At 41.2% G+C, this 13,249-nt stretch overlaps 1 protein-coding gene across 1 annotated transcript; it reads left to right on the top strand.

Moving 5' to 3' along the window:
- The first annotated feature begins 4,938 nt into the window (after positions 1–4,938).
- On the top strand, positions 4,939–12,173 carry LOC147121998 (prostaglandin G/H synthase 2-like). The gene is made up of 10 exons (XM_085982615.1): positions 4,939–5,064; positions 5,618–5,734; positions 5,847–5,990; positions 6,500–6,643; positions 7,522–7,703; positions 7,901–7,984; positions 8,127–8,373; positions 8,597–8,883; positions 9,233–9,380; positions 10,244–12,173. Exons 1-10 carry the CDS (start codon positions 4,983–4,985, stop codon positions 10,660–10,662), a joined length of 1,854 nt encoding a protein of 617 aa, XP_085838741.1. The 5' UTR covers positions 4,939–4,982; the 3' UTR covers positions 10,663–12,173.
- The last annotated feature ends 1,076 nt before the right edge of the window (positions 12,174–13,249 follow it).

Consider the following 13,249-nt stretch of genomic DNA (forward strand, 5'->3'; position numbering starts at 1 on the left):
AACCCCTTCATCTCTGGAATCAACCTCGTGAACCTTCTCTGAGCTGCCTCCAATGCAAGTATATCCTTCCTTAAATAAGGAGACCAAAACTGTACGCAGTACTCCAGGTGTGGTCTCACCAATGCCCTGTACAGTTGTAACAGGACTTCCCTATTTTTATACTCCATTCCCTTTGCAATAAAGGCCAACATTCCATTTGCCTTCCTAATTACTTGCGGTACCTGCATGCTAACTTTTTGTGATTCATGTACAAGGACCCCCAGATCCCTCTGTACCTTAGTATTTTGTAATCTCTCCCCATTTAAATAATAATTTGCTTTTTTATTTTTCCTACCAAAGTGGATAACCTCGCATTTTCCCACATTAAACTCCATCTGCCAGATTTTTGCCCACTCACTTAGCCTATCTATATCCCTTTGGAGATTCTTTGTGTCCTCCACACAATTTGCTTTCCCACCTATCTTTGTATCATCAGCAAATTTGGCTACAGTACACTCGGTCCCTTCATCCAAGTCATTAATATTGATTGTAAATAGTTGAGTCCCCAGCACTGATCCCTGCGGCACCTCACTAGTTACAGTTTGCCAACCTGAAAATGACCCATTTATCCCGACTCTCTGTTTTCTGTTATTTAGCCAATCCTCTATCCATGCTAATATATTACCCCCAACTCCATGAGCTCTTATCTTGTGCAGTAGCCTTTTATGTGGCACCTTATCGAATGCCTTCTGGAAATCCAAATACACGACATCTACTGGTTCCCCTTTATCCACCCTGCTCGTTACATCCTCAAAGAACTCCAGCAAATTTGTCAAACATGATTTCCCTTTCATAAAACCATGCTGACTCTGCTTGACTATATTATGATTTTCTAAATGTCCTGCTACCACATCCTTAATGATGGACTCCAGCATTTTCCCAATGACAGATGTTAGGCTAACTGGTCGATAGTTGCCTGCTTTCTGTCTCCCTCCTTTCTTACATTTGTGGTTTTCCAGTCCTTGTTACCGGATCGCACAGATCTGGAAGTTGAAGTTAGTTAGCCACGAACTTTGTAAAAACACAAGCTACTCTTCTGAAGTTACTTGTGCCAGCCTCGCCCCTCCACACAGACACATACACAACAGGAGTTACAGTGGGGATTATATAAAGGGTGACAATGTGTGTGTAGCACCCAATGTCAATATAATCCTCACACACCGCAACTGGCTCAGTTCCTTGTCCCACAAGGCGAGTGTGATTATTTGATTTGAATTTGAAGTTCAGGTTTGAAACTGAGTGCTGGTTTTCCCGGTTACTCTCACTTGCACTTCGGATGGTTGCAGTGGATCTGAGGCTGTGCCAGACTGGCCCTTTCCCACCGGGTCGCGCCGCTCACGTAGACAGTCACACCCCTAACACGTAGCGATCGGTCGGTTCCGGCCGGGCGCAACAGGCATATTTTCCATTTTTTTTTAAAGAATTTGCGTAAGAACAAACTGGGATTGGAGCCAGGAAACGATGGTTCAGCGCGTCTGCTGAAAGGCTGGAATGTGGATGGGATCCGCAGGCGCTTCACACTCACATAGACAATCTGTTTATAATACAATTGTGCTAAAAAGTCAGGGCAAACGCAGCGCCTCCAGACAAACAACAGGCAATTCTAGGTACGGGAATTGCTGGAAATACACAGCAGATTCATAGACATCTGAGAAATGAAGGATGACTCTCTCGGGTTATCGACCCGTGGGTCAGACCCGGATTTCTAAACACCGGAGATTCCCCTGCCTATTTTTTTCCCAGATTCTAACCGACCTGCTGTGTATTTCCAGCATTAAAAAAATTCACTTCCGACTACCAGCATTTGCAGTTCCTTAAACTTCCATTGTTACTTGCAGACACTTTCCCCAGGACAAATACAACTGGCACTTTGGGAAGGTCACTTGTGATAATCCTTAGCACTGTGCACAGACAGAATAGTGGCACATCTGAAGGGCATGTGTAGCAGTGAGTGAGTTAATATAGCCACCACAACCTTCAAATCAGCCAAAAGGTGAATGTGAAGTACTTGTGTATCTCTGACCCTTTCAGAGACCCCCAACTCCACAAACCACACACACACTCAGATTCAAATATCTGCAGCTATACAGGCGGAGAAGTTTATAATACTGAAGGAGGCCCATCATGTTTGTGCTGGCTCTTTACCACAGCAAACTAAAAGTAATCCTGCTGCCCTGCTTTCTCCCCATAGGCCTGTACTTTCCTCTACTTCAAGTCACAACAGTAATACTGAAATTCAAGGGTTATTTTTGCTACCCCTTACATATTTTTCTACTTTAAACTTTTTTGCTGTTGCTGTATATAAATTGGCTGCCAGATTTGCTTACATGACCAACAGCAACTACAGTTGAAAGTAGATCTAAGAGCTATGATAAACCGCTGTGTACATGCAAATCTATTTTTTACCGAAAGAATAAAGTTGTAAAGTCCTAAAAGAGACAGTTGGGGTGTGATGAAGGATTGCGTTGCTTTTAAATTTTACTCAAAGTCTTCTATTAAAAAAATGGAGATTGACACTGTTAGGAGGAGTAAACCTCCAGCGTGGTATTTATCACTGGGGCGGTTCGTGTGAGCAATGTGATTTGCAATGGAGTCAGTATGCCCGTATATGTTTATAAACAGAAAGATAAACATTTCCTAACAGCTCCACAGAAACCATATTTTCATTGTGTAAACATGTCAGTTTAAGGAGACCCAATAATAGCAGTTTTACAGCATAAAACACACAATCCAGGTTCTTTCAAAAAGAAATACAGACCTTTCTTTTGCATGAGGGCATCAAGGAGGGATGAAAAAAATAATTAATTAGTTGTTGAGAAATTCACAAGTACGAACCTTTATGAATTTCCAAAGTGGTACAAGTTACATTCCAAACCAGAAACTGTACAATGTTTTCCCAGGCATTGGAATTGACATTCAGTTGTCATTTTCAAAGTGTCCCATTATTTAATTTGGAGCTTATGACCTACTTTGTTGTTTCCAAATCATCTCATGTTCCATTATTATCTCATCACTCACACTTTCTCATGTCCAGCCAGACATTATCATTTGCTCTTTGCCAGTGTTCTGAGTCTTCGAGATTAACCTCAACTTTAGTTCTCTGAGACAAAAAGAAAAAAAAGCCCAAATTCTAATGCTGACTACAAGTTATTTAACTTGATGCAAAAATGTAAACACTCACACACGAATAATGGCCACCCGAGAAAGGTATCGGTGTTTCCCAGTGAGAGTGTCAACATCTTCAGCAGACCGAAGAAGGGGAGCTATTGGAGGAATAAAATAAAGGTAACAGCAGTGGTTCTGGAGCAGTGGTGGAGGAATATTCTATCCTGCTTGATGTCACCCAGTATTTCTTTTGAGTAAATGGTAAAAATAAGTAATAGAAACATATAAGTTAGCATCTGAAATGGTTACCAATTTCCACCCACTTGTTGTTAGTCTTGTTAAATAAGTTAACCTGTGACAATGCAGTGGCATAGTGTATTATACACCTTGGTGCCATGGCAGTCAGAATCACAGTGCTGCTGATTAGGTGGTCCCAGTTGTGCTGCAGTGAGAAGGGCAATGGGCTGGCACAGTCCAGCAGTTAAATGGTATGGGGAGGGAGAGGTTGGGGTAAAAGGAAACTGAACGACTATTGTGCACCATGCAGCAGCTAACCGAGAAGAGTACTGGCAAAGATCTTCCAACAAGTTTGCCAACCATCCACTCTCTCGGCTGTAGGAAATGTGCGGCCTGGGAGATTGGGAAATGGAGGCAGGATGGGGGGGAGGAGAAGCTCACAGAGTTATTTCCTCAGTAAACCTCACAGTGTAAAGGTTGACTTTACCATACTATAGAAAGTTGTATTTACATTCCCACTATCAATGGGGGTATTGTACCAGATATCTTCTGTCTATTGGCAAAAGAATCAAAGCAGTTGAGCAGGAGACAGCTAAGAAATGATACAAATGAAGGAATAGGTGTCACAAAGGTGTCGCCTTCAGTGTATCACAATTTACACACTGCTTTTTATTTATCCTCATGACGTAAGTGAGATGAACACACAAAATGCTTGAGCTAGGGTTCTCCCTGATCATTATCAAGTGATCGCAGCTAATAAATTTATTTGAAAAGCGAAGTACTGCAAGTGCTGGGAATCTGAAACAAAAAACTGAAAAAGCTGGAAACACACAATGGGCCAATCAGTGTCCGTGGAGTCAACACCACAGGCTGTAGAAGGGGACCAAACTGCAACTCTTCTCTCTGCAGATGCTGACTGACCCACTCGCTGTGTGTTTCCAGCTTTAGACAATGTATACAGGATCCTTGGCTTTATTAATAGAGCAATAGAGTATAAAAGCAAGGAAGTTATGCTGAAACTTTATAAAACACTGGTTCAGCCTCAGCTGGAGTAGTGTGTTCAATTCTGGGCACCACACTTTAGGAAAGGTGCGAAGGCCTTAGAGAGGGTGCAGAGGAAATTTGTTAGAATGGTGCCAGGGATGAGGGACTTCAGTTATGTGTGGAGATTGAGAAGCTGGGATTATTCTCCTTAGAGCAATGAAGGTTAAGAGGAGATTTGATGGAGGTGTTCAAAATCATGAACAGTTTTGATAGCGTAAATAAGGAGAGATTTAAGGTGATTGGTAAAAGAACCAGAGGAGACATGAATAAACACATTTTTTACACACCAAAGTTGTTGTGATCTGGAATGCTCTACCTGAAAGGTTGGTGGAAGCAGATTCAATAGTAACTTTGAAAAGGGAATTGGAGAAATACTTGAAAGTAATTTTTTTACAGGGCTATGTGGATAGAGGGGGTGGGATTAATTGGCTATCTCTGCCAATTTCGTTCGTTTCCGGCATGTGTATGACTCATCGCTGAAGAAAGGGCAGAGGGTTTAAAAGCCAGAGGGAAGCGCTAGGGAGCAGAATCAGAACAGGCTCCGAATTAAGTTCACGATGTTTGGAGAACTCGGCGCACTAAACAGGCGGGGAATGCTGTTGTTGCTCCTCGCCGGGATACTCCCTCTCAACCAAGCAGGTAAGGGAAAGCTGGCGAGCTCGGTCTGGTTCCAGAGGATGCTTCATCCTCGGGTTGGGATTAGGCTGCAGTGTGAATTGGCGAATTGTGGGATGTTGTGTCGCGGTCTTTATGCGGATTGTAGAGAAGGAATGAGGTCGGTGTCCTCTCGGGGGGACGGTTTGGTTTGGTTTCGCCGCACGATGTTGCGCCGATGCGTAGAAATAAATAAAACAGGTAAAAAGATACGTGCGGAAATATTGGCGGGCAAACTATTTCTCTCCATAGTTATTATTCAACTTTCTGATCATTGGGAGACTGTGATCTGAACAAGAATTGGGTCTAAATAAAATACAACCACATTGGTAATTGTCTTCAACTTAAATGATTCAATATAAATAAAATCAATTGCTATGACTGTTTTTGCTGTGCTGTATTTTAATTTTAAATCGAGGTTAGGCGAGTCTGCAGTCCGAGCGCTGAAATTATGTAGTTTGTACTGAACACAAAACCTGTTGAGAACAGGCTGTAAGATGATCCGTGAGCCTGAACTTCTCCTGTGTTTCCCTTGCAGCCAACCCTTGCTGCTCAAACCCCTGCCAGAACCGCGGGATCTGCACCACTGTCGGCTTCGAGGGCTATGACTGCGACTGCACTCGGACTGACTTTTACGGAGAAAACTGCACCACACGTAAGTCGTGCGGTTGACGAACAAGCTTTCACTGTACACTGTTACTGTGCACATTTCCGTTAACCGTAACACTGATCTCAATAAATTTAACAACTGCTTTTTTCTCAAACAGCCGAGTTCTGGACCTGGGTGAAACTGAGCCTGAAACCCACCCCGAACACAGTGCACACTATCCTGACCCACTATCCCGGGGTTTGGAGCTTAATTAACCAGATCCCTTTCTTAAGGGACGGGATTATGCGTTACGTCTTAACGTGTAAGTAAGATGGACCAAGTTCAGGACTTTTATTTGTGATACTCGAAATCATTCTAAACACAGATGGCATTATTAAATGTCGAGATTAAATGTAAATGGGATCGTAAAAGGCTGAGGGGTGACTTAATAGAGGTCTTTAAAATTATGAAAGATTTTGATAGAGTGGATAGAGAGAGAATGTTTCCACTTGTGGGGAAGAGCATAACTAGAGGCCATCACTATAAGAGAGTCACCAAGAAATCAAATAGGGAATTCAGAAGAAACTTCTTTACCCAAAGAGTGGTGAGAATGTGGAACTCGCTACCACAGGGAGTGGTTGAAGCAACTAGTATCGATGTATTTAAGGGGCCGTTAGATAAGGTTAATCTTCAGATAGCGGTTCACTAAAGAGTGAATTATTAATTTCATTTTATTTAAGGACCTCATACATATTGTTTCTAATTGTGATTTTTAGATGGTTTGAAGCATGTGGTTCCTGAATATGAATACAATTTTTCCCCCCAAAACAGCCAGATCTCATTTGATTGACAGTCCCCCGACCTACAATTCAAAGTACAACTACAAGAGTTGGGAGGCATACTCCAATATCTCCTACTACACCAGAACTCTTCCTGCAACTCCTGAAGACTGCCCAACGCCAATGGGAGTAGTTGGTGAGTTAATAATACAAGAAAACTCTACTGTTCCAGCACCCTCTCCTACTGTAGGGGCCGTATGGACTACTCCTGCTCTTAGTTCTTATGTTCTACCAGAGCCTTGGTAGAAAATAAACAACAGGGCTGATATTGAAGGAGAAAGTTAAAAGCAAAGAATGTTTCTTATATTTCCCGTTAATGTAATTAACTGTGTTGGAGCACTGAAACAGACTTTCTCACTCTAAGGAAACCATGCTTCCACCAAGATGGTTGTTTAGGGGAGGAGGAAGTCTTAAATTTGAGTTGAGGGGGCAAAGAATCCCAGTGAGGATGGAATCTGGGAGTAAATAGATGATGGAAATGCTTGGTTGAGTGGTGCTCAGATGTAATCCACATTCCCGCCTTGCTTTCCAGAAACTTTGCCAGCTGTTTTTGGGTGAAGGGGGTAGTGGGGAGAGAAGAGAGAAAGATTGTATCCATATTTTCAAGAATGTGGGAACAAAATGCCTCTCGTATTGTGAAATTGCACGTATTGTGAAATTGCACACCACCAGCCCATGGTATTTCACCTATTGAAATGAATGGATGGAATAAATGTGTGATATGTGCTTTTAGCTTGCATGGGGTGCGCAGAAGCAGAATTTTTACCCCCTCTGTTGTTTACTTTTGAATTAATGCCAATTGTGGGTGGAAAATATTTTCCAGGGTGGTGCTGTCTCCATCCATATTTCTTCTATTTGGCAGTAATGTTATTCCTCCTACAGACATTCCTTAAAAGGTTTGTTATTCAAACACAATCCATATTGCTGCTTGGGGTTGGGAAGGTATGTTACCCCTTTAATACAACAAGCTAACTTTGTAAAGATATACATATATATATTTCTCTTCTTTTCCAGGAAAGAAAACACTGCCCGATCCCAAGTATTTAGCAGAAACGTTCCTCATGAGGAAGACATTTGTACCCGATCCTCAAAGGACCAATATGATGTTTGCCTTCTTTGCTCAGCATTTCACCCACCAGTTTTTTAAGACTGACCAGAGTCGAGGCCCTGCATTCACTATGGGATTGGGACATGGCGTAAGTACAAATCATATAACTGTTCTCAGCTGGTTTTCAACAATGCTTCAACGAGAATGGATGTAAATTAAAATAATCCATCTTTGTACTTGTTTATTATAAATTGATGTTTCATCATGTTAAATATTTACAGTTCTAAAATTAATTATTTCTAAAATCACAGTGTACTTATGTTTTATATTCTTTACATTATACAGGTTGACCTGAGCCATATTTATGGAGAAACTCTGGACCGACAGCACAAACTGAGACTATTTACAGATGGAAAACTTAAGCATCAGGTAGGCTTTAAGCTGAATTTATCACGTATCGTAATAGTATAGCAATATTTGCATGTCCAATGTCTGAGTATCTTTGATTTTTTTTGCAGTATTTGGATACAGCCTAAATGAAATCTGAACTAATGCACAAAATTTCTTGCAGATGCACAATGGAGAAGTCTATCCTCCCACTGTCAGGGATGCACCTGTAGCGATGACTTACCCTCCTCATGTCCCAGAACACTTGCAGCTTGCTGTGGGACAGGAATTCTTTGGTCTGGTTCCAGGGTTGATGATGTATGCCACGATCTGGCTGCGGGAACACAATCGAGTCTGTGATGTGTTGAAAGTGGAGCACCCTGACTGGGACGATGAACAGCTTTTCCAGACTACCAGACTTATATTGATAGGTGAGTGGATCCAGCATATCCAACTGTCTTCTAAAATAGCTCCTGGCCTTTTGGATCGATGCATACTAAGATCACCAATACAAAGTACTGGGGTGTAATAGAAAGAAAAGCATATTCATAGAACTGTACAATTTTTGAAGTTTAATTTGAATTAAATAAAGTTTTTTGGCAAAATATCTTTGTTTTTAAATAAATCCTCAAACTATCTTATTGACACTAACAGGGGAGACCGTCAAAATTGTAATTGAAGATTATGTGCAACATCTGAGTGGTTATCACTTCAAGCTGAAATTTGACCCAGAGCTGCTCTTCAATCAGCAATTCCAGTACAGTAACCGGATTGCATCCGAGTTCAACACCCTCTACCACTGGCACCCCCTGATGCCAGATTCCTTCAACATCCAGGACAAAGAGTACAGCTACCGCGAATTCCTCTTCAATAACTCAGTGTTGCTGGAGCACGGCATCTCCAACATGGTGGCCTCGTTCTCTAGGCAGACTGCTGGCAGGGTAAGAATCAGCTAATGTTCAGTCGGTGTCGTCATGGTGCAATAACCAGGAAGTAATTTCTGCTGCAACACTGGAGGGGATTTCAACACTTGAACTGCTGGTGCCAAATGAACACACTTCATGTCATTAAAATTATATTGCAATTAATACTGGCTTTGATTCACCTGCCAATTCTCCAAAATCAGTAACCATAGAAACTTTACTAAATGCACCATCGATTAAAAAGGAATAGTATTTTTTCCAGAACATTCATAAACAAAATGAAATCCATCATATCATTAAGCAGTGAAACTGTCGGACTCTTGACTTATATGAGACTTTTAAGCTAATGATCCTGGTCTTTCTACAGGTTGCTGGGGGCAGAAATATGAATCCAGCATTGATTAAAGTGGCTATTAATGCCATTGAGCACACTCGTCAAATGCGATACAAATCTCTGAATGAGTATAGGAAGCGCTTCTTACTGAAACCATATGAGTCTTTTGAAGAGCTCACAGGTAAGATCTTTATCTGTAAATTCTATTTAAATAGTATTTAATAAAATTCAACACATTTAAGTGTAAATAGAAAGGCTAAGGGTCGATCAAACTCTGAAATCTGGGGCCCAATCTAGCTCAGACTGAAGTTGAAAGCTTCCCCTCTGATGCCTTAAAGGTTCCTCTATGCAGTGCTATTGAGCAGTCTTAACCCAGTTCCAAACAAACATTTTGTTATTGATTTGTGGCTGTAATACAGCATTAACTAGCACTAAATTGGCAGTCTCTTTCAGGATGAATATTATAGGAAATGGAAATATCAAAGTGGTGCAGTATGGCATGCTCCTGAAATTGGGAGTTAAGGTATATTGCTGGAATAGAGTAGATAGACCTTTACTCTGCTGCTAACGTGCTATATCTGACCTGTGAGTGCTTGATGCTGACACTGAGGACAAAACCTGGAAACATTCAGTCCACGACTGACACCTCTCATCTTGATGAGCATGAAATAAAATTCAGATAAAAGTAAAGCATTAACTCTACTAGTGATTATTTTGTCGGTAAATGCACCACCTAATGCTTAATATTCACAAGTTTCCTCCTACAAACTTATTAGTTTGTAGCTTGTCTGCTTAGGGAGTAGGATGTTCCATTTTTTTGGAGGGGCAGGGTGCATCACCAGGTTGGTAATATTCATTGGCCCCCACTTGTTGATCATGTTAAAGCTACAGCATTGCTCATCTGAGTTTGTGGATCCTAAAATATGATTATTTATGTTTGGTAAAGAACATATATAAATCTTTTCCATATTTGCATTAAAAAAAGCTGTTTCTAAATTTATAGCATTTGTTGTACTTTATTACAATAATCTTTTTTAATTACAGGAGAAAAAGAAATGGCAGCTGAGCTGCAAGAACTTTATGGGGATATCGATGCAATAGAGATGTATCCTGGTTTGATGATAGAAAAGCCAAGGCCCGGAGCCATATTTGGAGAGACAATGGTTGAGATGGGTGCCCCTTTCTCTTTGAAGGGTTTAATGGGAAACCCCATTTGCTCCCCAGAATATTGGAAACCTAGTACATTTGGTGGGAAAGTTGGCTTTGACATTGTGAACACTGCAACACTGAAAACATTGGTCTGCAACAACGTGAAAGGACCATGCCCAATTGTTTCGTTCAGTGTTCCTGAATCTATACCCAGCAAACCAGGCTCTATCAGCCCCAAGTCTTCCAACTCTGGTCTGGACAGTGTTAATCCACAGGGGCATGCACTGTTGAAAGAGCAATCTGCTGAACTTTAAAATGTGTTTTATAATTGGATAAATGCACTATTGCAAAGCCACCAGAGTGATGGTAGAGGTGCTACAATTGGTCTCAGTGCCTGGTTTAGGGAGGAGAAAAAAAGACAGGGTAACCAGCATCCATGAAAGAAATTAATGGTCACAGGAGAAGGAGAAAATTGGCAAACGATGATGATAGGTCATCATCATTATACAGACACATTCTCCCAGGAAACCACCATGCGGCCCATTAAGCCTGCTCTTTCCGTGGTCTGTGGAATAGGTGAATTAGAGTCCAGATTGGGTAAACTGTATATTTTTTCTTTGTTCTCAATATGTGGGCAACGCTGGAATGGCTGAATTTATTGATCATTCCTGGTTGCCCTGAGAAGGTAATTGGGGTCACTTCAGAGGGCATTTTATTTAGAGTGCCCTGAGGAAATGTTCTATGTAAATACAACCCGATTCGAAAAGGCAGAATAGCACATTGCCTGATAACTAGAAAGTGACCCTTGCTCAAAGTGCACACGTGTGGATATCTGGTGAGGATGGGATCAGCTTTGGCCGTGATGGCCTTCCCATAGTCACATAGCTCACGAACATTCATCGTCTAGACCCACACATGGGGCCTGTGGAAACGTGCATGGGTCACCAGCTTCAAGAAAGAGTGGGTGGAAATGCTAATCTAATTATCTCTAAATGGCCTCAACAACTTTCTGTATTTATTATTATTTATTTTAAACTTATTATTTATTGTCTAACATTTGTAAATTTTATCTGAACTATACTTATTTATTTATGGGAGAACAAATGCAGTTTTTATATAAAATATTTTTTGATACAAGGAACTAAGGCTCAGGAATTTTTGTTCTTGCCTTCTGAGGTTTATACTTAATTATTAAAGGGGCTGGAATTTGCACAATGAAAATTCCAAATCGGGCATGTTCCCAACACACTGGTTGCCACAGAAAGGCAAAATTGTGGCATTCTCCAACTAGTGTGGTAGAGTTTATATTTTGTAAGAAAATCCCTTTAAATAGTACATCGACTTTTGAACTTGATCAATTTATTGAATGTATGTATGATCTATGTGCCTACAAAAGGCTGTAAGAGATAAGTACATCATTGTATGCAAAAGTTTTGCTGCTCTGCAAAGCTGTGACTAGCAAGCACATCATGGCACCACCCAGCAGCATGATCTCTCTTGTGTATACAAGGATTCACTTCTAGAAGCAGCAACAGTAAAATGGATCCCCAATGAAAGAAACAAATGTTAGCATAAGATATGAAATTGTTCAGACCTTAAGTCTGGGAATGATGCACTGTTAACCTTTGCCAGCTCACTTGGCTGATTGCAAGCTACTGTAATTAAGCATTACTGTATGTTTTAGAATACTTACAACCCTTACAAAATGTTCTTTCTGTAAAAATCCTGTTGACAGGCTGCACTTCATAACTATCTATTTCCTTCTGTACTTTTGGAACAAGACATGCTAAATGTCAAATTAATAAAGACCAATCAAAACAATGAATCTCTGTCTCAGTCTAATTTAAAAGCAATTCGATGTTGCAGCAGCTCCATTGTGCTAGAGTTTGCTTGACTTTGCCCAGAAGCAGGGATGGAGCAGGCTGGCTTATATTGAAGAATGGCACCAGCAGAGTTGAGCGGGGCTAGTTAAAATATTAATTGTCAAATGGAAGGCTGAATGCACAGCAAGTCAATTTTCCTAGCCTCACACTTCTACAGAAGAGGGGGTAGTGCCAGAGGACTGGTGGACAGCTAATGTTGTTCCTATATACAAATATAGAACAAAACCTGGGGACCATAGACCAGTCAGCTTAACGTCAGTGATAGGAAAGGTACTGGAATCTTTACTAAAAGAATTGATACAAGAACATCTACAGACAGAACATATAATACAAATTAATCAGTGTTGGATCCGTGATTCAGAGGATATGCTGTTATTAAATAATCACACGGATGCTGTACATTAACAATAAACAGGTCTTTACTGGAGGAGGGTAGTCTCAAGACTGGGGGTACAGAGGCATGCGCAAAGCTTATATGCCGGTGTCGTCACTGCCGGTACTACAGTATACAGGAGCTGTAAAAGTAGTTCTGAGTTAAAGGCACATACACTACAATTCCTCCCCTTTTAGATTAGTAGTACCCCTAATATTCAAATAACAATTAACATTTCAACATGTACATTAAACAACAAAAGTCCATTTATAGATTCAGTCTTTGGGGCGGCTTCCTGACCCTTTCGGGATAGTGCCTTTCCGGAGGTTCTTGTTCTTGGTGCAGAGGCGATTCTGACCCCTTTTCATCGGGTAGTTCATCGGGTTCCACTGCTACTGGGTCTGAAGTAGATGCTACCGGTATGTCGGGTTCATCCCCAGGTACTCGAGATGTGGGGTTGACGCGTTCCTGCGACGCTAAGATCTGATCGACGTGGCGTCTCACAATGTTCTCCCCGACATCCACTGTGTACATTAATGGCCCCTGCCTTGTACATATCGTTCTGGGTTGCCATTTCTCTGTTCGATAGTCACGGGCCAAGACTGGTTGCCCTACATTGAAGCTCCTTGTCGGCTTCTCATTGAT

Source organism: Somniosus microcephalus, chromosome 3, assembly GCF_052327205.1.
Source record: "Somniosus microcephalus isolate GS21.2 chromosome 3, FLI_Smic_1.0, whole genome shotgun sequence".
Classification (NCBI taxonomy): domain Eukaryota; kingdom Metazoa; phylum Chordata; class Chondrichthyes; order Squaliformes; family Somniosidae; genus Somniosus; species Somniosus microcephalus.